The sequence below is a fragment of the Perca fluviatilis genome, chromosome 10 (assembly GCF_010015445.1).
Source record: "Perca fluviatilis chromosome 10, GENO_Pfluv_1.0, whole genome shotgun sequence".
In the NCBI taxonomy this organism is placed as follows: domain Eukaryota; kingdom Metazoa; phylum Chordata; class Actinopteri; order Perciformes; family Percidae; genus Perca; species Perca fluviatilis.
The window spans coordinates 11,900,299-11,927,732 of record NC_053121.1 but is presented as its reverse complement, the minus strand read 5'-3'; the positions used below and the strand labels follow the sequence as shown (position 1 = coordinate 11,927,732).

General features: G+C 42.3%; 1 protein-coding gene across 7 annotated transcripts; it reads left to right on the top strand.

Moving 5' to 3' along the window:
• The first annotated feature begins 528 nt into the window (after positions 1-528).
• On the top strand, positions 529-27,074 carry ccdc142 (coiled-coil domain containing 142). Of its 7 annotated transcripts, XM_039814276.1 has the most exons (19): positions 545-927; positions 1,026-1,189; positions 2,026-2,078; positions 4,457-4,497; positions 5,015-5,060; positions 5,599-5,846; positions 6,541-6,765; positions 7,435-8,792; positions 9,689-9,981; positions 11,665-11,751; positions 13,179-13,331; positions 14,910-15,076; positions 16,680-16,832; positions 18,198-18,312; positions 18,807-18,984; positions 21,628-21,738; positions 22,542-22,642; positions 25,682-25,850; positions 26,739-27,074. In XM_039814276.1, exons 3-19 carry the CDS (start codon positions 2,027-2,029, stop codon positions 26,845-26,847), a joined length of 3,606 nt encoding a protein of 1,201 aa, XP_039670210.1. In that variant the 5' UTR covers positions 545-927; positions 1,026-1,189; position 2,026; the 3' UTR covers positions 26,848-27,074. The 7 variants fall into 7 exon arrangements, with proteins under 7 accessions (XP_039670211.1, XP_039670210.1, XP_039670209.1 ...); XM_039814277.1 differs by lacking the exon at positions 1,026-1,189 and having other exon boundaries at positions 529-655; XM_039814275.1 differs by lacking the exon at positions 1,026-1,189.
• Positions 27,075-27,434: the final 360 nt, after the last annotated feature.

Genomic DNA, 27,434 nt, shown 5'->3' with positions numbered 1-27,434 from the left:
GACAGCTTTGAGGTAGAGACAATATCATTTTTATAGCTCCTCGACTCCTCAAAAAAAAAAAATCTAAAATGTGAAGTGTCTGTTACTTTTAGGGATAGTAGGAGAAAGAGTTCCTTATGAGATACAGTCTAAATAGGCGTTATAGAGCAGTTTTAAGTTATCACTCCCATAGAGAGATAGACGTTTCACGGTTATCCCATCTATTCCAGGTGATTTCCTCTTAGGCCTCTAGCTCCTCATTTCTTAAATTCTAAATTTCATACAAGTCAATGGAGAGCGGAGAGTTGTTATCCCCTCCGGCAACTCGATTGGTTGGGGTCAAGCTAGGCATTTCACCTCGAGTGGTTAAGGTTAGAGTTAGGGGATTGGTCAGGGGATAGAACCTGTCTATGTAAGCATGGACGCCTGGCCAATAGTAGTGTGTGATTGCTATTGAAGGGCGGGTCTTGGCGTGGCCATAGTGGGGGGAAAAAAATATTGCGGGCGGGACTTAATGCGCTCTGTTTTCCATAACAACCGTGCACGCTTCCTCCTGATTGGCTACTCCTTCATCCTGTGTTTTCAGGCTTTGCTGGCTAGCAGATGCTATTTTGAACCATACCTGCTTCGTGAGCAGCTGCAGCACTGGATTAACAAGTGCATCTTAGAAAAAGGAGTAAGTCAATAATAACATACTTGGCTTTTCGGCGGTCGTTTCAGTGAACGAATTTGATAAGTATAAATAGTAGACACGGATAAAAAAAGCCGTTAGTCGCTTCTAAACGGGCGAACGTCAAGTCTGCTGCTGCTAAGAAAACAGTTCGGTGGGAAAACTCACGTTAATGTCTGAATTCTCATTCATAATTGAGTGAGTTGTCAGAACAGTTCTAAAGTTGAGTCGTCAAGATGCACCGGGGATGGACGTTTGGACGCCATTGCTAATGCTGAGTAAGATAATGTCTTGATAATGTTAAAATCAGCACTTGAATCCACGCCTCTTCCTATCACCTGTTTTTATCTCAGTCCAAACGGTTTCATCCGTTTAGGAACAACCGACGTTTGCGACGTTACTTAAAGAAGTTTAGGATTTACGTCTTCTGGTGTTATGAATGTTGTGTGACACACCATCCCAGATGAAATCAGTGGCACTGGTTGAAGAGAAATATGTTAGCCTATCTCCCAACTCCTGAGAGGTTCAGTAATGGAAGAGGTATGTAGACGTAACATTGCAACAATGAATGTACAAATAGCCTACACCATAACAAATATTAGGCCTACCTTAAAGGTAAATAAATAGCCCACCAGAAAAATACCTTAAAGTAAATGGCCCCTGTGAGTGTTACTTTTTATGTTGTATTTTACCCATGTCGTAGACCTTTTGCACGGCATGTTGAGAGAGCCATCGTTAAGGTTATCAATTTCAGCTGTGCTTTTCCTACTATGACGAGTCAAAAAGTCTGCCATGAAAAAGGTCCATTAATGTGAGCATTTTGCTGTTGCTGGAGGTGAAGTTGATCTTAACAGTATACAGTTAGCTAGGTAGGTTAATCTATAACAATGCATTATATTTTATAATTTCAATATGTTTTGAATATTAAATCTGGATCTGTAAAGTAACTACTATACTGTATCTGATAAATGCAGTATAGTAAAGAAAAAAAACTATATTTCTCTTTGAACTTAAGTAAAGTACAAGTACCTCACATTCTTTCCTTAAATACATCTCTGGAAATTAGGTGGGAATTAGCCAAACTAACAGGGAACGATGTGGATCATCATACTGCTTAACTATTACGTTCATATGACATTTTCTGTCATTGTTTGAATGTCACATACAATTTTAAAAAACATGTAAAAACTAATCTTTTAGACAGAATGTCCAGCTGTGACATGTTGCCGTTGGAAACAAAGACAACCCTATCGCAGACAACACCTCACTCTCGAAAGCATTGCTTTCAGCAGCATGGAGCACTAAAAATCAGACCCAAATGGCATCCGCAGATTCTGTCTGGCCTGGCTAATAATGTCTATGCTGTCTGTTCACAGCATGGACCACAACAACCCAGAGATATTAGAAGAGCCTGGTGGAGAGACAGCAGGTGTGACACACACACACTCTCTCTCTCTCTCTCTCTCTCTCTCTCTCTCTCTCTCTCTCTCTCTCTCTCTCTCTCATCGTCTCACATACACTCTCTCGGCTCATCGAGACAGTGAAGGTGGGTAGGGAAGGGATGGGGGAGCAGGTTGTGGACCAGAAAGTATAGGACAGTGGCACATGTTTTCATTGTGTTGTCTCTGAAGTCCAGCACATTGGATTTAAACTGAAAAATTGACTCGGAGGTTGTTCTTTTCCTTCTTTAAAGGTCCAATATGTAATATTTGTACTGTAATAAATCCAAAAATGACACCAGATCTCATCAGATATTAAGGAAACATGTTAAACGGAAATACTATCTTTTCTGACAACAATGCTAATGTCAGTATTTTTTCTTTTTGAAATTTACATTCCGTGACGGAATTTATGTTTATGTTTTGATCTGTGTGTTGTTATCAACGGCCCAGTTTGACAGCCAGGCCGGGTTGCCAGATATACCTGTAAAAACGTAAACCCAGCGCGCTACAGCTGTAACGGTAGTACAGCCATGAAAGCAGCACACAAAACGAACAGGATCAACGGAGATAGATTCTACCCGACCTAAAAAAAGAACGGCATGTTTCTAACAGTTGCGTGACCAGAGACGTAACAACCCCCTGGTAAATATTGGAGATGTATTTGAAAGATGGAGACAGCTTAGATCCCAAAATGACGCAGAATTGGCTTATTTCCTCCTGAACAGGTAAGCATAGCTTCAGGCTAATTTATCACAGCCACCAGGGACGGGCATTTTATGTAATTTCAACATTTGTGTACTCACATTGAATTATATAGCTAGAGTACCCGAGTTGGTTACTCGCAAAAACAATTGAGACATAGCCAGTAAAGTGATCCCGACTGGTCCTGGCTAACGCCGCCATGCTAACCCTGTTAACTGCTAACGTTACCGGGAGGACCAGGCAAGCGGGCCATGGCTGTTTACACGTGTAGTTCAGGCGGCTGGAGCCGACAACGGTGAGTTATTTTAAGCCACGAGGGGGCTGTAAATCGGGAAGAGAGGACTGTGAGTTTGCAGTGTGTTTAGCGATTGTTGCCGTAATTCTAAGCCAATGAAGTGTGTTCCCTCCGGCAAGGTAGTGGTATTTTTAAGCGTTTCGTATTGTAATTCTAAGCCGAGGAAGTGTGCCTGACTGGCGTGTGGAGAGCGGTGAGGTTGTTGTGTTTTTAGCGGTTCATACTGTAATTTTAAGCCGAAAAGTGTGTCTGTCAGTTGGTTACAGAGCTCGGGAGCCACGGGCTTTTATGACTGTCAATATAGCCAGCATCTAACGTTAGCTACTCCGCTGTGCTGTGGAGTAATGTCTGGCTATGTGAGACTAGCATCTAACGTTAGCTACTCTGCTGTGCTGTGGAGTAATGTCTGGCTATGTGAGACTAGCATCTAACGTTAGCTACTCTGCTGTGCTGTGGAGTAATGTCTGGCTATGTGAGACTAGCATCTAACGTTAGCTACTCTGCTGTGCTGTGGAGTAATGTCTGGCTATGTGAGACTAGCATCTAACGTTAGCTACTCTGCTGTGCTGTGGAGTAATGTCTGGCTATGTGAGAAAAGCGTCTAGCAACATTGTTGTGAATGCTGCGGTCTCAGCCTGGTAACCTCCGTGAACTTCGAGTCTGGGCAGGAGGGGGCGGGGGAAACGACTCTCCAGTATTTTGAATTGGTAGTGCAGTAACTATTTTAACCGCTAGCTGCCAGTATTGCATACAATATTACATATTGCACCTTTAAACGCCATCGCCGACTTCTTTTTTGCAGCCTAGGGCGTCTCTTTGAAGTTGAAAAAATAAAAAAATAAAAAAAGGCCCTACGTCAAGGACTTTTTTGACCGCCAACCAGTGACAAGCGGAGTAGCCAGACCTGTCATTTCTCATAACAACAAGAAAATTGAGTTGGAGCACAGCGAGGTTATATGATATAACCGGGTGCTCCCTGTATTGGGAACTCACTTTGTTTTATCTAACGTTAACAGCGACGCTCTGCCAGCTTCTTCTTTTTTGTCACTACAGAAACGCCCTAGTCAACGTTTTCTTGTCAAAAAAAAGTATGAACATAGCCTAACATGGATTTTCTGCATATTCTGCTTTCGCTCTGTTTTGCTGGAAACGGATATGATGTACTCGTCATCAGTGGAAAATATTAAAGTGAATCATTGGTTTTTTAAAAAACAATCGCAAAAAAAAATCACGATACATTTCCCCCAACCCTACTTTTCTGCATGGAACCATTTCCCCCCAGCGGTGATACTGTCATGTTGATGCTTTCTCTGTTTGGTTTCAGATGTTGTCTGATGATTGTGGGTGTTGTTTGTCTTTCTCTTTCAGAACGGGAGAATTCTAAGTCCGAATGTCCAGAAAAGGAGCAGGTTAGAACTTTATATTTTAATGTGTATGATGTATTTATGTAAAAAAGGGGCTGCTTGTATTGAGGAAACCCATGGAGAATTAAAGCTGCAAGCAGCGTTGGACGGGCCGTCACTCCTCCGTGCGCGTCAGGGTTACTGGCGGACGCCGCCCCACGTGACCCTGCATTTGTGTATCGCGGCGGCGTGTGCGGCGTTGGAAATGGTCTATTGCAAAAGTTTTACAAAGTAGAGAGGGCGGGGCAACCGGTCACCAATGAAAAGGGAACTCTCTACTGAGTTCAGTGATACCTCACACAGTAGTCTACATCAAACGGGTCATTAGTTATAAAATAGGTGTACTTGCTACAGTGAGCAGCTGTCTATTGAGTTTTGTGCCGACTTAATCTGTATGTTGCTATATGTGTATATCTGCATGTTTCTGTGTTGTACTGGCTGTGAAAACAAATTGCCCTCTTAATCTAATATTTAAGATCATGGTCAATAATATTTTCCAGAATTTTCTCTTTGTGTCTTTCAGACGAGATGCAGTTCGTGCATGGTGGCCGAGGATCTGACCCCTATTGGTACTGTATACACATGTGTGACAGCAGCAGATAAAAGTCGTCATCGTGTACAACACTGCAGCCTGCTGCTGGGAGAACTGTGTCCACAAACACACGCTGTGTTTGAAACTGTTCCCTATCACAGAAATAGTTCCCTATATAGTGTGTTCGCCATTTTGTAGTGGTGTTCAAAATCTCACCGGGCATTTTCATACACTATATAGTCCAGCTAATCTGAGCGTACATACGATACTATATATATATATATATATATATATATAACCCCTTGTTTGTGAGTTGTCTCCTTTTTTAATCTACATTCACACTGCCTGCTTTTCTTTATTCATTGAAGCCTCTATGTTTACAGGCTTGTGGTGATGCCCAATGTGCTATAGGTGGCAAAAAAATTATCTATGTTTGGTACTGCCAGTTTGTTTTGTTTTGTCACGGTTCATGTGTGCAATAAACACAACACTTCGTGAGAAAGTTTTTTTTTTTTGGTCTGAATGCCGCCTTTAGTCTCTTCAATGTACTGAAACCCCCTTGTCTGCCCCTGCAGGTTCCTGGTCACAGAGTTCCATCTCCCGTTCCCTGCAGCGAGCTGAGACGATACTCCGAAGCACCTTTAATCCCAGTCTGAAGTGGCTGTTCCATGGCCGCAGTCAAGATGAGGAAGAGGAACATTTTGTAGCCGCTGCCAACCTGGTGTCCCGGTCCTCTGCACGTCTCCTGCGTCTGCAACAAGCTCTTCTGACTGTGAGCCCCCAGTGGCAGCTAGTCGGCGGGGCACAGCCGGGGTCTCACCGGGTGAGTTCCCGGGGAAACGGGATATATGTTGATGTGTGTGACGATAAGCCTTCAGTACTCACTTTACAAGGATTACCTTTGTAGCGGCAATTTGCATTTTAAGTTTCATAGAATGCCTGCACTCTACTTTGGGCTATCAGAAACCATCACTATGTATATCCAATTTCTTTATAAATGGAAGGTTTTATTTGGCTACTAAGGATATACACACTATTAATCAAAGCCCCCTCCAGACACGTTTTAAAACATGTAAAAAAATACTCTGTGTGGGCGCCCGGATAGCTCTGTTGGTAGAGCGAAAAAATAATCTTAAAAAAAAGAATACTCTGTGATTTGAGGTCCTGGGGAGAAAAAATAAATAAATAAATATATATATGTGTGTGTGTATGTGTATATATATATATATATATATATATATATATATATATATATATATATATATATATATATATATATATATATATATATATATATATATATATATATATATATATATATATAAAAAAGAAATGCCATATTGCACAGTAGGAGGTGACAGAGTAATAAATATGCATTTGTTAATATTGAGGAGGTGATGCATCGTGATATCGAATAGATTTGAATCGTTGACAGGATAATCGTAATTGAATCGTGAGACCGGTGAAGATTCGCACCCCTAGTCCCTACCCTCCTCTCTCTCTTCCTCCCCCATCAGGTGTGTGTTAAAGGCCTCCCAGCAGAGGGCGGTGTTCTCCTCCTGCCCTCCTCCCCCTCCCTGCAGGGCCACTATACAGCCCTGCGGAGGCTCCTGGAGCAGCGATGCCTGCTGCTCTTCGTACACGAGTACACCAGAAGGGCTCGCCTAACGGCAGCATACATATCCAGAGTGAGCCACCTGCTGGAGGGCAGGCTGAAGAAACCCCACCTGACACCTGACCAGGTTAGGCAGGACATTCTCAAACTGTTAAAAAGGTTTCTATAAGCAGACTTTGTGATATGAACATTTAATCAAAGTATTCAAAGGCAGGGTTGAGATATGAATGAATGACACATTCAGGCCACACGGCGGTGTGGAGGTCAGTTTAGAGTAGCTGCAGAACATATGCTTCTATGATATTATAGGATCAATTACACAGTGCTGGTATCGTGAATTACTGAATAATTTGAATTATTACAGTGACGTTACAAATTGCAGTCCATATAGGGATCCTGTTGGACTTCTTGTGCCAGAGAAAGATGAGGTAACCTTGCTCCTTATGACCTCATAAGGAGAAGATTCCAGATCGGCCCATCTGAGCTTTCATTTTCTCAAAGGCAGAGCAGGATACCCAGGGCTCGGTTTACACCTATCACCATTTCTAGCCACTGGGGGACCATAGGCAGGCTGGGGGAACCCAACAAAAACAACCTCAAAAGTGAAATTTTCATGCCATGGGACCTTTAAAAATGTCTAGCCATCGGATAAAAGAAATGTTTGTATTTCACAAAGTAAGGTACTGAAAAAAATTATAATTTTGGTATCTACTGTATCAGCACTTGTGTAGAAACATTTCAAATTATACCTCTGGGGCTTATTCACAAACGCAAACTTTCTCCTCCTCCTTTCCAGACCCCGTCCAGCTGGTCTTCAACCGGGGTTGGTCTTGGCTCACTGAGTCAGGAGCTCCGGGTCCATCTCAACCACTGGTCCTGTCTGTTGTCTAAAGTCCAGTCGGACCACTATCTGAGGCCCGCTCTGGTCCAGCAGACCAGGCTGCTGGCAGAAATCAAACAGACTGTGGACTTACTCGGTCTGCAGGCACTGGTTTTAATGGAACATTATGTTTATGTCATTCTGTCTGCTATAGCCCAGACTGAATTAGACTCTGTACCAAGAGAAGTCTTGGAGGATATTTTAACGGGTACAGCCCTGTATAACCAGGCAGTGGGGGAGCAGAGAGCGCAGCACAGCACCACCCAGCTGAGGACTGCGGTATTACAGCAGACACATTGTTCCACACTGGATTTTAGTCTTCCAAAAAGCTTCACAGCAGGGCATCACCCCGCGGCCTTCTCAGTCAAAGAGTTGATGATGGTTTTAGCAGTGCAAGAAGCAAACGCGGCAGCCAAGCAGCTGCTCTGCTGGGCCACTGAGCAGAGCTCCCACACGTGTCAGGTCCACACCAACCACGAGTCCTGCGCGTGCTCTGAAAACTCTGTTAGTCAGGGGGTCCGGCTCAGCTGTGGGGCCTCCGCACTGAGATCTGAGTGGACCTGGGAGCAGCTGCAGCATACCTACCTTATTTCCTCTCCTCTCTTCCCTAATTATCACCATCCCCCCTTACAGTCATCGTCTCGCCACACCTGCCATAAAACTGCCCCTGTTTACGTCCCTGACCTTCATTTGGACGGTACTATTTTTGAAAACCATTATCCTGTATTAGCCAAGCCCACATTTGTGCAGCACAGACCAGATGGCTCCGTCAAAGACCAAACCAGCCAGTGCCAAACAAACATATCCCAGACTTGTCTAGCCCAGACAAATGTGGAAGCGTTGGCCCAACCAAATCTAGAAACACAGACCAGTTTAGGAAACTGTAAACTACTGCGGACCGTTTCACCTCCTTCAACCACCTTCCGCCATCTCTTAGCCCGGCCTCTGTCAGGGGGTTGCCAACAGGACCATTCCTCGGTAGAGCTGCTTTTTCAGGTGCTGGTTTCCTCCAATGACCTGCTGGCTCCGCTTGTTTCACGTACATCTACACCAGAGGCACCGAGTGAACAACTCCTCCCAAATACAGGAACAGATGTGTTGTCACCAAATGGAAAGAATGACTTGATTATTTTAAATTGTCCGATCATAAATGCAGCAGGTTCAGTGGAATGCAATCGTCTGAGTACAGAAGTCAACAAGGAACAGAAGGTGGAAGGACCTCAGCAGGAATGGCATGAACTGGAAATAACAACCAGGAAAGACGCTACCGTCAGGTAATAAGATTAACCGGCCACTGACCGTCGTGGATCCACTATTGTTAAGCAATTTGTTCAAAGCATACTGATGCCTTGGATACCTTTTGGTACGGTGGCCGACGGGGGCAAACGCACTGCAATTTAGTGTATCGCTGTGTGTACAAAACGTCCCAGTTAGAAAGTAAATGCCGTAAACACATTCTTTGTAAATCTTTACAACCATTCCCCGAAAGAACCAAGCAGGCCTACCATGTTGCACGATCCAAATTTTCTTCAAAACGTTCCATTTTTCAGCGTGTAGCTTGCTAGCTCGAAGTGTTTTGTTGTTTCCCGTAGTGAAGGGATTTTGAGAACGGCAACACACAGAGAGCAGAAGGGGAGTTGCAAAGCCAAACCTCAGGCTTTATCCTAAAAAATGTACTTCTGTTGATCCAGACTAACGTCACTGTGACATCATAATGTTCAAATGTGCAAACGTTCAACGTTCATTACAACACAATTACTGTATTCAGGAACAGAATGGGAGATTAAGACCAAATATGACTTTTGGTCCAATACTGACTTGGAGACAGTTATCAAGGGTGCCCACCTTGAAACTGTGGTGATTGTTGAGATCGTGTGTGTGTGTGTGTGTGTGTGTGTGTGTGTGTGTGTGTGTGTGTGTGTGTGTGTGTGTGTGTGTGTGTGTGTGTGTGTGTGTGTGTGTGTGTGTGTGTGTGTGTGTGTGTGTGTGTGTGTGTGTGTGGCATCGGTTTCACCACAAAACGTATTACCGTATATTAAAGGGGGTGTATTCAGAACATTAATAGTGGTTGCAGCCCAGAAAATATGTTGTAGAGTTTTGTTGATCTTTAGGTGACCACACTCCCAGTTGCCCAGTCCCTGTGTGACAACTGAGCGTTTGTGTCCTTCAGCTCAGGTTTTGGAAGCCCAGAGAAGGAGGAGACTGGGGGAGCAGAGGGGACTACGGCGGAGCCAGATTGTCTCCGTTGGCCTCACTCGGTACAGTGGTTGGACCTCGGTCAGTCGCTGGTGTTTGCCGAGCTGTTTGGACAGTACCGCACGCTGCTGTGGACTCTGTGCAGCAAAGCCCTGTGGCTGCAGCTGCATGTGCCACAAGCAGGAAGCGCTGCAGGAAGCATCAACCTCCAAGACAAACACAGGGGCTTCCAAATCCTGCACAGGATCAGTCAAGCTTCAAAGGACGGTAAGAAGATAATGTCCAGTCAAATGAAACTGTGTGGAAGTGTCCATACAGCATGTGCTTTAACACGGTCACCAGTGACTGACACTAGGACTGGGTATCGAGAACCGGTTCCAACGTGGAATCGTTCAAAAAGCGACGATTCCAGTGGAATCGCTGTTCTATTGGAATCGTTTGTAAAATTTGGTTTTCAAATCTGATCATCGGTTTCAGTTTTAACATGCGCACGTTTTGGTTTCCGTAGCATCCGCCGTACTTCCAGGCAGTATGCTGCGCTCTAAATTGTGGCTTTATTTTACGTTGAAAAAGCCTGGTTAAACTGTAAACCAGCATTGAATCTAAATGAAATGTTCCTCTGAAAAATAAGCATGTGAGCCGTATCAACTCCAGCCCTCAAAGACTTGGAATCGAAAAGAAGCATCGGAATTAGAATCAGAATTGTTCAAATCAAAACGATGCCCAACCCTTTCTGCAGCAATCATTCTTTATTCATTCATTTGTTTATCCGTCTTTCATAATTATTTGTGCAATTGATGACTTCCTTTACACCATGTACAGCATTCTTTGTTCCAGTAATTGACTTTTATGTGTTTTAAATTCCATTCTGATATTCATCGATAATAAAGGTTTATTAACAGAAAATAAGGTCTTACTCCGAGAGTACTTACTCACTTAATAAGCTCTCTTTTTCTCACTCTCTCTCTGTCTCCTGATCTCTCTCTAGCTCTTTCTCCAAAAATAATCTCAAAAAATTGCTTGTTCCTTCAACATGGCACTTAATAGGTGGAACTGAGCGTTTGGGCCCTTAGTCTCGAAGGCTTCTCCTTAACTCTCCTGTTGTCCTCGGGTCAAATTTGACCCATTTTTAAAACGTTTCTATATTCGAAATTTGGGTTTCTTTCAACCAAATTGTCCAAAAAAATAACGTGGATGGTTCCATACAACGCTCTTCACAAGTAATTATAATTATGAATTTGGGTGTTTTATTCAATTCCATAGCATTTGAATGATGATGTCGTCACCCCAGCAAATATTAAGGGAATGGATAGAATTTGTATTTATTTCTTGTGATTGCAAGATTGTGTGCAAAGTTGTTGGACGGACTGCACACGGTGTCTACATTGGATCGGTTTCAAATCTTCCGTCTTAAAATTAGAGGTTTTTTTCACAGAGAGGAAGGAATGATTTCCCCCTTAGAAATCCAGTTTTACTTTACTGTGTACTAGGGCTACACGATAAAACGGGAAAATATGCGATATGCGATACCTGTTGAATATCCCGATAACGATGTTGCTTGCCATAAATAAATAGATATTAAAAGTGGGCTCAGTTCTGCATTTCTGCCGCTTTCAGTATTGTGCTTAAATACAACGAACTGCTTGTTGAATTTAAAACAAACCAAAGGAAATCATATCTAACATTTGTTATTGAACAAATGAATCATTAAATTGTATACAAAAGGCACCACTGAAAAAATATTTTACAGTTTCATTTCAAAGCGCAGGATTCCGCTGATATTTTCTTTCTACTAACAAAAAATCTCTTGAGTGTCTTTTGCGATATGTTGCAGCATTTTGCTATGTGTTTTATTGCGGCAGTTTTGCGATGACAATAAAAAATAAAACGGTATATTGTGCAGCCCTACTGTGTACGTGACACCTCTGGGTTTTGTGCTGTTTGTTGTAGATCTGGTTGCCAAGGAGTGCAGAACCATGCTGGAGGACTTCAGTCTCTATCTGTTAGTCATTACAGCACATGCTCAGTGGGACTACGGTTAGCGCACACACACACACAGAACGCTCTTCTTGCAAATGTTTTTCATTTAGAGGTGCAGTAGGTAAGACTTATAAAACTAACCTTCTGTCATATTTGCTGAAACTGACCCTATGTTCCAGTAGAACTACATGAAGCAGGTAATGAAAAACAATTCCAGCTCCTCTGGCACCACCTACAGCCTGTAGTGCGATTTGCAAAAATCCACAGCTCCCTGTTCAGATGCACCAATCAGGGCCAGGGGGTGTGTCTAACTGGGGGTGTCAATCACTGCTCATGCACACGCATTCATTCTCCCTTGTGGGGGGAGGGGCTTAGGAGACCGTTTTGGGCTTTAGCAGAAAGGTGCGGAGGGACTGAGAAGTTGTTGATGTTAAAATTTTTGGGCTAAGTCCTGGATCTTCGCAATCCTACCTACAGCACCTTTAAGATTTCATATAGGGCGCCCAGGTAGCTCAGTTGGTAGAGCGCGCACCCATATATAGTAAGGGTGAGGGGGAGGAGGGAAATCAGTACAGCACAGTATTGCGATATTTTCCGTGGCAGCACTGTATCGATACACAGACGCCAAGTATCAATCTATATATGTGTTGGTCAGTTTGTCTGCTTGACAATCCCATTTTGCAGCAATAAAATTGAAGTGTGATGAACAAACAGAGAAATTTGAAGTTGGAAAAAAGGCAATAAATTGCAATATATCGCAGAATATTGCCAGGCCACTGGTGATTCCCACCCCTGATATATAGAGGTGTACTCCTCGACGCCGCGGGTTCGACCCCGACTTAAGGCCCTTTGCTGCATGTCATTCCCCCTCTCTCTCCCCTTTCATGTCTTCAGCTCAGCTGTCCTGTCAAAATAAAGGCCTAAAATGCCCCAAAAATAATCTTAAAAAATAAAATGTAAAAGACTTCATATAAACCCTATACAAACCTTGAGGGTCATTTTTTTTCTTTTTAAACCTGGACCATATGTACTGACAATTGCCAAACCCCCCAGACTCCATTTAAATAAACACTACTTTTAGCGCGTATAGAGCCAGCATATTTCCACATGTAAATGCCTGATTTACGTGTTTTATTTCAACCAAACCAGAGTGGCGAAGAACCGTGATAAATAAAGCTTTTTCACTAAATCACAAATGTATAAAAAAATGTTTCTTCTTTTTTTTGGCTTTTCAGCCTTTAATTGAGAAGACAGCTAGGTGACAAAGTGGAGAGAGAGGGGGAAGACATGCAGGAAATCGTCACAGGTCGGATTCGAACCATGGACCTCTGCGTCGAGGCATAACCCTCTAAGTATATGTGCGCCTGCTCTACCCACTGATCCAACCCGGCCACACACTAAAGCACTAAATTGACTGAATTTTTCTGTTGCATTCACTTGTCACGTTGTCTCTGTGTTGTCACACAATGTCTGTCTTCCTTCAGTGGTGTGCAGAAGTTTAGGTTCCGCTCTGAAAGATAAGTGTCTCACAGATGTGAATCAGGGCAGCCACTCTGTGACCATGGGGCACTTCCTGCTGCTGTCCCCTCCCCTCCTGTCGTCTCTGTGCTGCCATCGCTCAAACAGCAGAGCCTCAGGTAAAAAAGTCATACACACACCGTTTTCTCCGTAGTAATTGACTCGCACCAACAGCGTACCTTTGTGCAATATTACCTGATTCACCAGTGTGTGCCAACATGGCACCGAAACAGCATCCTCACAGCCAAAGCTCCACTCCACATCGGCAGTGTTAAGGAAAAACTCAGGAGCAGCACAACTCATTTCACATACGGGAAGAAGGTTCGGGAGTCGGCAAAACATGCGGGCATTGATAAAAGTAGTTGATAAGCCCGGAGGCATAGGATTCTAATGGATTGGACACTTTGGAACCAATTCTGTTGCACGACTAAAACAACTTTTGAACGTACACATGTTCCACCAAAACAAGTTCCTTCCCAAGGCTATTTTGCAGAAGCCCAAGAGGATTGTGATTGGTTTAAAGAAATGCCAATAAACCAGAGCACGTTTTTCTCCCATCCAGGAATGCTTTGTGGACTAGCCAGACCCTCCTCCACAGTGCTGTGAAGGAAGGTCTAGCAATGCGAGACTTTTAATCCCCAGTACCTTACGATGCCAGTTCCAGCACATCTGGAACTTTGGTTTTCTCAGGCAGACTGACTATGCTCAAGTTAGAGTGCCTTTCTCTGTCCTCTTGGTCTTGGATTTTATTGTGTAATATCTCTATTGTTCCTTCCAGTTGTTAGTCAGAGGCAGTGTTGCCACAGTTACTTTGAAAAAGTAACTTAGTTACTTTACAGATTACTTGATTATAAAAGTAATTTAGTTACTTTACAGATTACTTGATTTTAAAAGTAACGAAGTTACATTACAAGTTACTTTATTAGTTACATTCAGCAACTGCCGACAACACCCCCACAGCCTCAACATAAAAATGACAACCGGTTTACTGTGAGGCAGCTCGGCATTGCCAGTAGTAGGATCTGGTTTATTATGGCACGAAAGAGAGCGAGTCAACCGTGTTTAAGGGCAGCATTTCCGCTAAAACATAGGCCTACTCCCCGACCAACTTCTTCAACTCTCCCCCACTTACTGGTTTTGCACCGATGTCCAGCTTTTGTTGTTTGGGTGGTGGGGGACCTCCTTCTCTCTGCTTCGCACCACCTGCTGGGACTTGCTCTGTAAGTTTGACTGCAGTGCTGCGACTCCAAATGTTTCTTCAAATTTGACGTAGTGTTTTCGTAGCTAGATAGCACTTTGTCACCACCAGCACAGAGTGTACAACCAACCTTAATATTGCCGTCTTTAGCTGACACAAACTCAAAATAGTGACTGTATTTCCAGCTAGAAAGCGCGCATCTCTCTCTTCCCTCCATTGTGGTTTACGTTTGTGTCGCTGCGTGGTACACATGAACTGTCCTCATGCTGAAAACGTGACTTGTTTGTTTGTCTTTTAATGCTAATAATTGCCTCCAACATATCAACTGATTGATTGACAAAATCTTCTCCCACTGAACAGACTGCACTAAGTATATCACTGTTTGTAGGTGCTGATAACACTCTCTCTCTCTCTCTCTCTCTCTCTCTCTCTCTCTCTCTCTCTCTCTCTCTCTCTCTCTCTCTCTCTCTCTCTCTCTCTCTCTCTCTCTCTCTCTCAGGTTCTACTAGCCTCTTCCCCTCCCGGCTCACTCTCCAGAGACAGACAGTTAGCTTGGCGTTAGCCACGGTGCAACTGTCTACGGTGTGGGTCATGTCCAAGGCTTACCAGTTCCTATCCTCATGGAGCCTCAACAAGTTCCTGCTTATCACGCAGGGAGACCTCAAAGTAGGTTCCTCATTATATTAAACACAAGACTTTTATATATTTTAGTCATTGGAGGATCAAATAATTACATCACAGAAAAAGCACGGTTGTCCTGATGCAGGCATGAATAGACATGTGCAGTACACTGAACTTGTGAGTATTCACAACACTTTTTTTGACCTGTTATGGTACACACTTTGATAATATTTTTACGATTCATTTCAGTGTCTTTTTGTTACTTGCCGCTTGGGCCGGGTAAAATCAGCTTGACACAAACCTCATGTGTCATATGCCATATCAGTTCTGACCCTTATCAAAACTAACCACAGACATTTCTAAAAGACCTACACTGATATCATAACATCCCAACATCCCTCATATAACAAAAAAAGATAGAAAATAAGTGACACTTTTTTCCCCCTCAATTTTCTCTAAGATATTCACAAAAATATACTTAATCTTATTTACCCATACTTATTCAGGTGTAGACTTATTTACACAATTTGATAACACTCAACACACAAAGATAGCAGAACTATCAAAATCTCTCATTTTCCTCTTGGGAAAGAAACACTTCATGGTACAAGCTGAAACTCCCATAGATAGATACACAGGGAGGCTCTGATAATGGCATGCGTTTCTTAAGGAGATCAGTCAATGATTATTCAGTTCGATTCAATTTTATTTATAGTATCAAATCATAACAAGAGTTATCTCAAGACACTTTACAGATCGAGTAGGTCTAGACCACACTCTATAATTTACAAAGACCCAACAATTCCAATAATTCCCACCATTTAGTGCGACAATGGCGAGGAAAAACTCCCTTTTAGGCAGAAACCGCGGGTGGTGAGGAAAACTTCCTTTCAAGGCTCTGACACGCCAACCCGACGGCCGACCTTCAGCAGAAAAGGCAGCCGGACTCGAGTTGGTCAAAAAAGTGCCTCGGAAAACACCGCAGCGACGCCGTACGTTCTGCGCGTACGCAAAACGTAATGCGTCTCCATAACAGCAGGCGACGCTTATCTGTGTTGTCGCCCAAAAAATGAAAACCTTGCTGATTGGACGAACGCGTCAAGAGGGTCTGGCGACCATAATGGCGGCTTGTTCGGAATACGATCTCATATATTTTACGAAAATAATTCACCGAAACGCGTTTCTGAAAACATTTTGAAGCGAGAAAAGGGCCGTGCAGTTGCTGAATCTGTCTTCATTTCAGGTCGACAAAGGTCAGTTTAAAAGACTTTCCTCAGATTTTGAGAGGCGTTCTTCAGGCTCATCCCGCTCGTCATTTCCGGGTTAGCCCTCCACCAATCAGATTGGTCATTGAGTCCGACCGCCCGCCTTCCGATTCAACATGTCAAATCGGCCCAAATGAAGGCCGACGGCTCCTCTGACTGACGACACACCGAACGGACTCGAGTCACCGACCTCGACAGACTGTCCGACGGCTGAAAATCGGGTTGGTGTGTCAGCGCCTTTAGGCAGAAGCCTCGGGTGGTGAGGAAAACTCTCTTTTTAGGGAGAAACCTCGAACAGACCCAGGCTCTTGGTGGTTGTCTGACGTGCCGGTTGGGGGTGTGACAAGGTGTGTTTGTGATGTGTTCTGTCTGTGTCTCTGCAGGTGCTGATGGAGTCATTAGAGATGACGGAGCATCAGACTGACGCCCTGGTGATGAATTCAGATATGAACCAACATTCCACTCTTCATATCCACAACCAGCTTCTGCTGAGGCAGCAACTCAACGCATTTGGCAGGGCTGTATCCGAGCTGCAGGTGACCTGCCGGGGGTTTAGTCTTACCACATCAGAAAGCTGACTCCTCCTGCATATTTTTTTTCTTTCAAATCAGTGGAAGCCATGCTGTTGTGAGATTGGTATCCCGATGTTTAGGATCGAGTGGTTTTAGAGAACAAGAACAGCAACACATCAGCTAGGTTTGACGGTTTACATAAAAACATTATCTTGATCTGTTTTTAAGGACAGGATTGAACATGTACTGTACATTCAGCAGCATTCATATCATTTATCATTTATGATGGAAAAATATCCGACTAGGAAGAGCGGTTCATGTTCAAGCTTCCTGGAATTATTATTCTAAGTAAGTAAGTAAGTAAAGTTTATGTAGCACTTTTCACAGATAAAAATCACAAAGTGCTTTACAATAAATTGAAATATGATAAATGGAAGACAAGAATACAAGGAAAACATAAAAAATACATAAAATCAGCCAGCCATAAAAGCCCTTGTCTAACTAAAAGCCTGTTTTAATAGCAAACTCTTCAACTGCTTTATGAAAGAATCAACAGAGTTTGAACAACGTAAAGAGAGCAGCAGTGCATTCCACAGCCTGGGTGCCACTGCCTGAAAGGTTGGAGAAATTGGTATTAAAGTGGGCTGGAACGATCTGGAACTGCGTTCCGGCACCTTCGAATAATAGGTCAATTCATCTGATTGGCTGTGTAATACATCAGTGTCTCTTTCTGCAGTGATCCACTGCTATGATTGCATGAACGAGGCACTTCGCATTTACATAACGTAAATGCAAAGTGCCTCGTAGCAGGACAGTAGAGTTTCTGTTAAACTGCCAAAGTCAGTGGAACCGGTTGAAGTTAAGATCACTTTGTCAGTAGCCTGCTGGTTACAAATGGGCTCGGTAGTGAACGACGCTATAGATTGATTCTGTGTTTTTAGCTGCGCTAGACCAGAGAATATTCGGTTAAAACAGATCAGTGATGCCGTTTTGCCCTCATTGTTCTCTGGGAAGACTGGCAGAAGTGATGTAATGCCCCAGTGTGTCTGATGTGGCAGCAACCGTTAATATGGTAAATTGCTGATTTGGCATGCAGTTACTCGAACAGTCATCAAAAGTCCTGGCAATTGCTCCTAGTGTTCTTTGCTACAGTTTTGGAAGAAGGAAGTCACAAGAATCCCAGGAGAACCAGATTTAAAATGTTTTTAAATAAGTGCTGTGTGGTGGATGGGAAGGTGGTCCATGTGATTCCCACAAGAACCTAATGAATATTTAAAGACACTTTTAAATTTGAGAACGAAATTTAGGTATGGTGGGAAAAGAATTGCAGAACAGCAAACCGAGAATGTTGATGTAATGTGATCCTGATGCCACTGCTCTCGCCACCAGACCTTCTCTTCGCTGGTGCTGAAGAACTTCTCCAGCGACTGCAAGAGGATGTCAGCGGAGATCTTTGAACAGACCATGCCTTCTGCTGTACACTGGAGACACAGTCTCAGGACAGGTATTGAAACCGGACTGCTAATAACGGTCAGGCTTTGTAATGAACTCCTACAACAGATTCTTGCTGATTTTTAAGACAGACTTAAGACCCCGCAGGAACCCTGTTATTGATGTTAGTGCATCGCTTTACACATAACGTTAGTTGCATTGATTACACACACTTTTTTTTTTTTTTTCCTCATCGGATCTGCATCGATCCCAGATATGGCATTTCTAAAACTTGAATCCCTGAGAGCAGCTTGACTGAGGCACGAGTAGAGGGAGGATATACTGTACAGTAGATGAATTATCAAGGGTCATTGATAGAGAAAAGGATGATGGAAAGTGGAAAACCCCCAACAGACTGAAATAATCTAAATGTTAAGGGAATACATTATTTGGGCCATTTAATGTTATTTTGGAAATGGCCCTTCCTCAACTTCACAGACAGCATTTTAATAAAGCCACTGGGAGCTTAAACATATTGATAATTGTGTATTTCTCTGTGTATTTCAGGTTTTCCCAGCAGTCCCAGTGAGTATGCATCTGTGGCAGCTCAGACTGTGATTGGTCAGGTTTTAGAGGGGGTGGCACCGTTGTCTGATGATGCCCGTGTCCAAGCTCTGAGTATAACCATGACAGCTTTCATGGAGGCATGGATGGAACACATCCTGAAACAGAAGATCAAATTTAGGTATGCTTTTCGTCATAGCACATAACCGCACATTTCTGGTTTGACTCCCGCAATGAAGTTCAAAAACATGAAGCATAATTTTAGTAGCTACAAAAAATATTGTTTTTGCCTATAAAATACTGTTTTGTCAAACTGCATACATGTTAAATGTATGTTTTGTGCAGTGGCGGAATGTAACTAAGTACATTTACTCAAGTACTGTTCTTAAAGGGTAACTACCTCTGTTGTTTTTTTTATGTCTAAGTGACTGATGGGAACAACAATCTTTGATATTGGTCCAGTATTAAAGGTCCCATGGCATGAAAAGTTCACTTTATGAGGTTTTTAAACATTAATATGCGTTCCCCCAGCCTGCCTATGGTCCCCAATTGGCTTGAAATGGGGATAGGTGTAAACTGAGCCCTGGGTATCCTGCTCTGCCTTTGAGAAAATGAAAGCTCAGATTGGCCGATCTGGAATCTTCTCCTTATGAGGTCATAAGGAGCAAGGTTACCTCCCCTTTCTCTGCTTTGCCCACCCAGAGAATTTGGCCCACCCATGAGAGAGAGATATCATGGCTTTCAAATGAGAAAAGTGGCAGTTGGTAAAGGCCACACCCCCACTCCCCACCTTGCCCCCCCTTCTCTCCTCCTCAATAGCTACAGACACAGAAATGGCACAACCCTAAGGAAAGCTCATTGTGGGACTGGTTCTAGTGGCTGTAATTGGCTGTGTAATTGGCTAGTGGCTGTAAATAAATAAATTGTAATTTCCCCACTGGGGATCAATAAACAGTATAAAAATTAAATTAAAATTAATTCTGCACCAAGGCTGAATTTCGGGAAAGAGACCTCAGATACAGTATTAGGGGACCACTAAGGTCTATATAAAAGCATCCAAAGAGCACCATGTCATCGGACCTTTAAGCGAGATCGCTGCAGTCATCAGCGGCGAAACAAGCTACAATGTAAGTTAACAGGGCAATTGTCCAGCTTGTATTTACCTTCACAAAAGTGCTTGTTTTGCCGCTGACAGGCTCAGATATTCTAAGTGTCTGACAAGGTAAATACAAGCCGGACAATTGCCCTGTTAACTTACATTGTAGCTTGTTTCGCCTCTGCCGGCTGCAGCGATTTCGCTTAATACTGGACCATTGTCAAAGATTGTTGTTCCCATCAGTCACTCTGACACAAAAACATAGGAAAATAGGGTCCAGGTTCAAAAAAACGTTAGTTACCCTTTAAGTCCAAATGTTGAGGTACTTGTACTTTTACTTGAGTCTTTTCTTTTCATGCCACTTTCTACTTCTACTCCGCTACATTTCAGAGAGAAATATTGTACTTTTTACCTCCCTACATTTAACTTACCGCTTTAGTTACTTTACAGATTAAGAATTTTGCACACAAAACGCATGTAGTTTATAAAATCTGATGTTTTATTATAAACTGAACTAGCTAACAATATATAGTCCTACAAGTCTAGCTGAAATGATTAGACCATAAAACACACAACTGTTTGGCTCTGTTACAGTTTCTTAAAGGTGCAATATGTAATACTGACAGCTAGTGTTTAAAATACTTATGCAGTAAAAATTCAAAATCCTGGAGAGAGTCGTTTGTGTGCTGCTTTCATGGCTGTGCTAACGTTACAGCTGTAGCGCACTGGGTTTATGTTTTTGCAGTTATATCTGGCAACCCGGCCTGTCTGTCAAACCGGGCCGTTGATAACAACACACAGGCCAAAACACAAACAGAAATTCCGTCACGGAACATAAATTTCAAAAGGAGAAAATATTGGCATTAGCATTGTTGTCAGAAAAGATAGTATTTCAACTTAGCATGTTTCCTTAATATCTGATGACGCATTGGGCTCATTTTGGGATTTATTACAGTAAATATATTACATGTAGGACCTTTTTTAAATGGGAGGAATTTTTTGCATTGACTACTTTAACTTTTAATACTTGAAGTATTATGTTACATTTTACTGATGATACTTACATACCTTTTACTTAAGTAACATTTTCAATGCAGGGGTTTTACTTGTAACAGTGTGGTGTTAGTACTTTTACTTAAGTAAAGGATCTGAATACTTCTTTCACAGCTGGTTTTATGATTGTGTGCATGAAACAGCAGTCCCTCTCTCCTTCAGTGTGTCTAACTGGGTCAGCAGGCTGCTGATATATTGTGGACAAAGTTTTCAGATCCTTTACTTCAGATAATACCACACTATAAAAATACTCTGTTACAAGTAAAAGTCGTGCATTGAAAATATTGTTTCAGGAAAACGTATTAAAACTACAAAATGCATAACACCCCTCACATTTTAGAAACTGGAAACGATCCAAACTAATCAACTAAGTGGTTAATCGGCCAATTTATAAAAACATCCGATTTTATAACCTACGTGTGTTTTGTGTGCAAAATTCTTAATTTGTAAAGTAACTGTCAGATGAACGTAGTGGAGTAAAAAGTACAATATTTCTCTCTGAAATGTAGCGAAGTAGAAAGTGGCATGAAAAGAAAAGACTCAAGCAAAGTACATGTACCTCAACATTTGTACTTAAGTCAAGCACTTGGGTAAATGTACTTAGTTACCTCCCGCCACTGGTACAGGGAGACCTCTGACCTCTGATCCGGGATGTTTTCGTTGTTCCCCTCTCAGCGTGCAGGGAGCTCTCCAGCTGAAGCACGACTTTGATTCTATCAGAGAGCTGATCCAGTCAGACGCAGCCGGTCTGTCAGCTGAACTCCACCAACGACTGCTCAGCCTCCGGTATCTCAGTCTGTGTTATATCCTGCCCTTTAACCCACCATTCATGACAACAATTCTCTCGGTGTAATGCAGTTTCACTTTCTCGACACCAGACCAGGCTAATATATACAGTATTAAAGAGTAATTATATTAACAATATTAAAGCAAACATTGCTTTACAGCTGACTGCCAGCTCTTTTGCATTGGCGGTTCAAAGTGGGGGTGGCCAGTCCCCCCTTAATATTAAGCCATAACCCCCCTCCCCTCTGGCCACACCTAACTGTGGCAACATTTTCATACATTTTTAACCCTAGCTTTATCCCCAAAGTGGGAATATTATTCATGTGCAGTGATAAATAAAATGTAGGCCAACACTGAATGAGTAATCTTGTGTTTATTGTTCTGTGTGTATCGTTAGTCTTTTGTAGAACCAAACCTATGGAGGGTTGGTGGTATGTTACACTTGTGCTTAGTGTATTTGGTACCCCTAAAATCAAATGTGGCCCCAGCCGGGCCCCTCCATTTGAAATGGTCTGGAACCGCCACTGCTCTTTTGGGTCCCTGTCCAAATATCAAACCGAAAGCACCAGAAAATATATATATATATTTTTTTATTTGAATCAGTTTTATTGGACTGTTGACTTGCTGAAACTTTGAAAGAGCTTAGACATACTCACATCATCCAATATAGATTTCTTAGAAATTGTAGTCTAAGAGCCATGTTCCTAATATTTAAACGCCACGGTGAAGAGAACCTCCACCCGTGCTGATCCTTCTCCAGACCTTGGTCAGCAGGTTTGGGTAATCCTTGTCTCTGTCTGCAGGGTGTTTCAGCAAGTGGACTCAGCAGTGGTGTGTCTGCTCCAGCAGCCGCCGGCCAAACCGTACCTGCAGCCCAGAGCCTGGGAGCCCTTCACACGCTGCTGTGAGTATTCATTCATTCATTCAGTCAACCTTTTTGTTGTTGTTGGCGGCATTTTAGGCCTTTTATTTGACAGGACAGCTTAGAAATGAAAGGGGAGAGAGAGGGGGGAATGACATGCAGCAAAGGGGTCGCAGGTCGGAATTGAACCCCAATCGCTGCGGCGAGGACCGAGCCTCTGTACATGGGGCGCACGCTCGACCAGGTGAGCTACCCAGGCGCCCCTCAACCTTGGTATTTAAACCCGAGAGATCATCGAGGGGTCGGCCCTAAGTAATTACAAAGACAACAACAAAACGATAGCACAGAAAATAATACGCCATCATCAGAAAGGTAAAAAGACAATACAGCTTTCAAACTTTCTGAATTGAAAGTTTGATACTTAAAATGTGATAAATAAATTAGGATAATATGGATATGGGTATAAGAGTGTTTTATGGAACCATCCACGTTATTTATTTTGACAATTTGGTTGAAAGAAACCCACGTTTCTGGTATAAAAACTTTTTGAAAATGGGTCAAATTTGACCCGAGGACAACAGGAGGGTTAAGAAAAAAAATACGTTTATGATGATAGACGCGTGGTTAACTTCATAGGCTGTGAACCTGTATTAATACATTATCCTGGTCACACGACAGTGATATGTTACCAAATGATGTATTCTGGGATTCATTCAAAACTTTAATCTGTTTGAAAAAGTAATACATGAATAAATATTTTTTTTAGAGATGACTGAAAGAGACAATTATATTGGTAATCACAATTGTTTCTGAGACAATTAAAGGGTAACTACTGTTTTTTTCCAACCTGGACCCTGTTATCCTATGTTTTTGTGTGTAAGTGACTGACCAATCTCTGAAATTGGTCGAGTATTAAGAGTGAACGCTGTAACCAACAGCCGCAGACCAAGCTGCTATGTGACCCTATGGTGCAAATGTGCATCATCAATTTGGTCCACTAAAAGTGCTGTTTTTGCCGCTGACAGGCTCAGATTAATATTCTAAGTGTCTGACAACATTATGGAAAGGATCTCTTCAGAGACAGACCTTTAAATCCTCTTTGAGACCTTTCTGTTTAACCAGAAACAGCTCTGAAGTCCCTTAGCACTAAACCCACCAGACTCCATTTAAAAAAGCAATACTTTTAGCGATTATAGAGCCAACATATTTTGACATGTAAATCAGTAAACTATGTGTTTATTTCAACCAAACCTAGAGTTGTGATGGTTGGAAAAGCATCACAGGACTTCCCAAAACGGCTTTTCATAGTTTTATTTGGTTTCTGTCGACTTTGAATGAAGTGTATTTTACGATGCTAAAATGACATATTTACATGGAGTCTGGTGGGTTTAGCGAACGTAATTTCATGAATGTGTTTATGTTTAAAAAAAAGGATCTTATTCTTTAACAGACAGGTTGCGACATATCGCGAAAGACACTCAGAGGTTTTTTTGTGTTCATTGAAAGAAAATATCAGTAGAAAACGGCTCTTTAAAATGTAAATGTCATTCCTTTTTAGTGGTGCCTTTTTATATTCAACTCAATGTTTGTACAATAAAAGAATGTTGGTTTCATTTGTTTTAAATTCAACAAGCAGTTTGTTTTATTTTAGCAGAATACTGAAAGCAGCAGAACGGAGTACACTTTAATATGTGTTGATTTATCGCAAGTAATATTGTTATTGTGATATTCTAGCATATCGCATATTTTCCTCATATCATGCAATTATGATCACGTAAAGTAGAAGATGGCAATCAGGGCTATTGATTCTGCAGAAAGTAGTTCTGTGAAAACCACTGACAGTGTGTTCTGTGGATGGACACTGCTCCTGGAAAGTTGCTTTTAAGATTTTCAAATGTCATTTTGTATGCCTGTTGCACAGGTTAGGACTTCAACATTCTCCGCTCACCTGAGGTTTGGATTCTCCAATCTTGACCACTCCAGCTTGTTTTCGAAGCCATTCCAATCCACTGTCCTTTTGGCTTTGCAGCTTTGCTGGAAATAAGTCTTGATTCTAACTTCAAGACTTCCAGCTCCCTCCCGATGTGCTGCTATTTGTGTTAGCAGCACACTTAAACCAGCGTAGAATCTGTAGAAGTAATGCATTTACACTTCACAGCAACTTAATACGACCTAGTGTCTGGCTTTTGTTTGATATCTAGTGTCGGCCAAATGCTCTGAGTGAATTGGAAACTGGGCTTCTATTGTGCAAGGGAGACACGGAAGAGCCAGCGTTATAACAGGGTTTTTCTTCCTCAACCTTTACTTTCACAGTTTATTAACATCCAATATCCAACGCTGTACAAACTGCTCCAAAAGCCAAACCCCAAGTTCATTGGCTACCCAGGAAGCCAAGTGTGACGTAATTCAGATGAACGTTTCTCGAGATATTTGAAAGACGCATATGCACGCAGGCACACACACGCATGGTGGTGGAGTCGTGTTCTGGCTATAATTTGCCAGAGCTACTTGGATCTCTCAAACGTAAAATTCACTTTTGAATGGCTACAAATTCCTGTATCTAATGACAATTGACTCACAATATGTATTGATGCATTTCATTTGTTACTGACTGTGTTACAGCTTTTATGTACTCCAAGCAAATAGTCTTTCTTGTTTGTATTGAAATTATTTTAACAGAAATCCACTTGGTGATAGACAACTGTAATGGATGCAGGGAAGGCATCCGTCACAGAGCTGATATGTAAATGCTTAAGCACTTTCGATTGTGTTCCATCACACACGGGTACCATATATTGCACATGTGCAGTACATCACAACAGCACCTTTTCCTCTGTACCAAACTCTACTTTTTTAATGGTTTTACTATTTAATGCTGCTCCTTTTTATGACCTTTTAATGTCTTTGTCCATTAAGTGCCATATCTGTTTTTTACGTGTAACATACCATGATCTCTGGAGAACAATATTTCGCTTCCATGTATGCCGAGTGTGTATTATGGCAGTGACAATTAAACTGATTCTAAATGTCTAAATTCATTGGTTTGAAAAGAGAAAATAGAACGTGTGTGCGACTCTTCAGGTCCGACCAACGGCAGCAGAGACAGCGTTGATACGGCGGTGGGGAGCAGTATAACCAACCTGAGGTGTATGGAGGGGGAGGACCTGACTCAGGCTGATGCCTCAGATGTGACCACTGACCTCCCGCCAGTGGACCCATCAACCCCCGGAGAACCCTACCTTGCTCCAAGGTACAAATTTGTACAACTGGGACCGCTCAGTGAAATGGTTTGGAATAGGACGTATTGGACTTGATGCCTGTCCCCCCCCCCCCCTTAAAGTACCTCACACGCAGGGCCACACAGAATCTGCAGAGTTCTACATAATTTTCTGCAGACTTTAAACGGATTAAAAAAATTAAAAATAATAAAAACCTCTGAATGTTAACACCGCTTCACTCCAAGCAGAAAAACAGTCTGCACAGATTTTCATTCTGAACCACCGCTTTATGACTATTATGAATTCAGTTTAAGACCTACTGTATCACAACATCAACAAATCAAATGGAAATGGAATCGTATGTTTGAATGGAATCCCCGATAACCTTGAATTATAATTTTTGGGTTTCTAGTCACCGTGTTTTGTCTTTTTTTTTTTGGGGTTCTAAACTCCGGTGGATTTCTGAGGACTATGGTTAACTGCTCCTCAGATCTCTGCAGGGTAAATCCAGACAGATAGCTAGACTATCTGTCCTATCGGAGTTTTCTGTTGCACGACTAAAACAACCGTTTAACGTACACCGTTTAACATGTTCCACCAAAACAAGTTCCTTCCCGTTCCCGAGGCTATTTTGCAGAGGCACCCTGGCTCTGTCCGGTGCGTTGAAGACCACTGATTTAAGACCTAGAACACAATCACAATATTGCGAATTTGAGACTTTTTAAGGCTTTAAATTTTTATTTTGAAATGTTACTTTTGTTTTAGAATTTCTTTTTAACACCCTGCGGAACCCCTAAAAAATATCTGCAATATTCCGTTTGGGTCTGGCTCAGAAGGCTCTGTGTTATGAGTGAGTTTTGGGGCAAACACATTTGTGCTGTTGTGATGATTACTATACTGTCTTTATTTTGTGCTCCCAGTCTAGCTCTGGGTGTTACTCAGCGGGAATGGTTGGACCTGAGGATCCACAGCAGCGTTCGGCGCTGGAGGCTGCCGGGACTGCCGTGTCTCTCAAAGTCTGAACCCTGAAAACACACACACACACACACACACACACACACACACACACACACACACACACACACACACACTATATATCTAGTAAAAACATCAAAAACATTTTATTGTTGTTGTTTGGATAGTGTCTATTTTTGCAATTAATAATGTAATACCTCTGGAGATTACTTTTTAAATCATGTAAAATGAATGTACAAATGAACCTCAAAATATTTTCTATTAAAAGAATATTTGTTTTACCTCTTGTCGGCAAACATTTTTATATTCAGTCCAGTTTTGTAGAGTAGATGTGGTCACGTTAACCGAATATTTTCCATCATTGAATGAAATTGTACTCTCCAGGACTGTGTGTGTGTGCGTGCGTGTGTGTGTGTGTGTGTGTGTGTGTGTGTGTGTGTGTGTGTGTGTGTGTGTGTGTGTGTGTGTGTGTGTGTGTGTGTGTGGGGGGGGGGGGGGTGGGTGAAAAAAAAAAGGAGGATAGGTGTGAGGAAGGACTTATCCCGGAGTATCGTGAATGCACACCTTAATCAATGAATGGAATGGACTTGTTTAGCAGGTAAGTAATGGAAGGATATATGGAATGCACCGGACTAACGCTA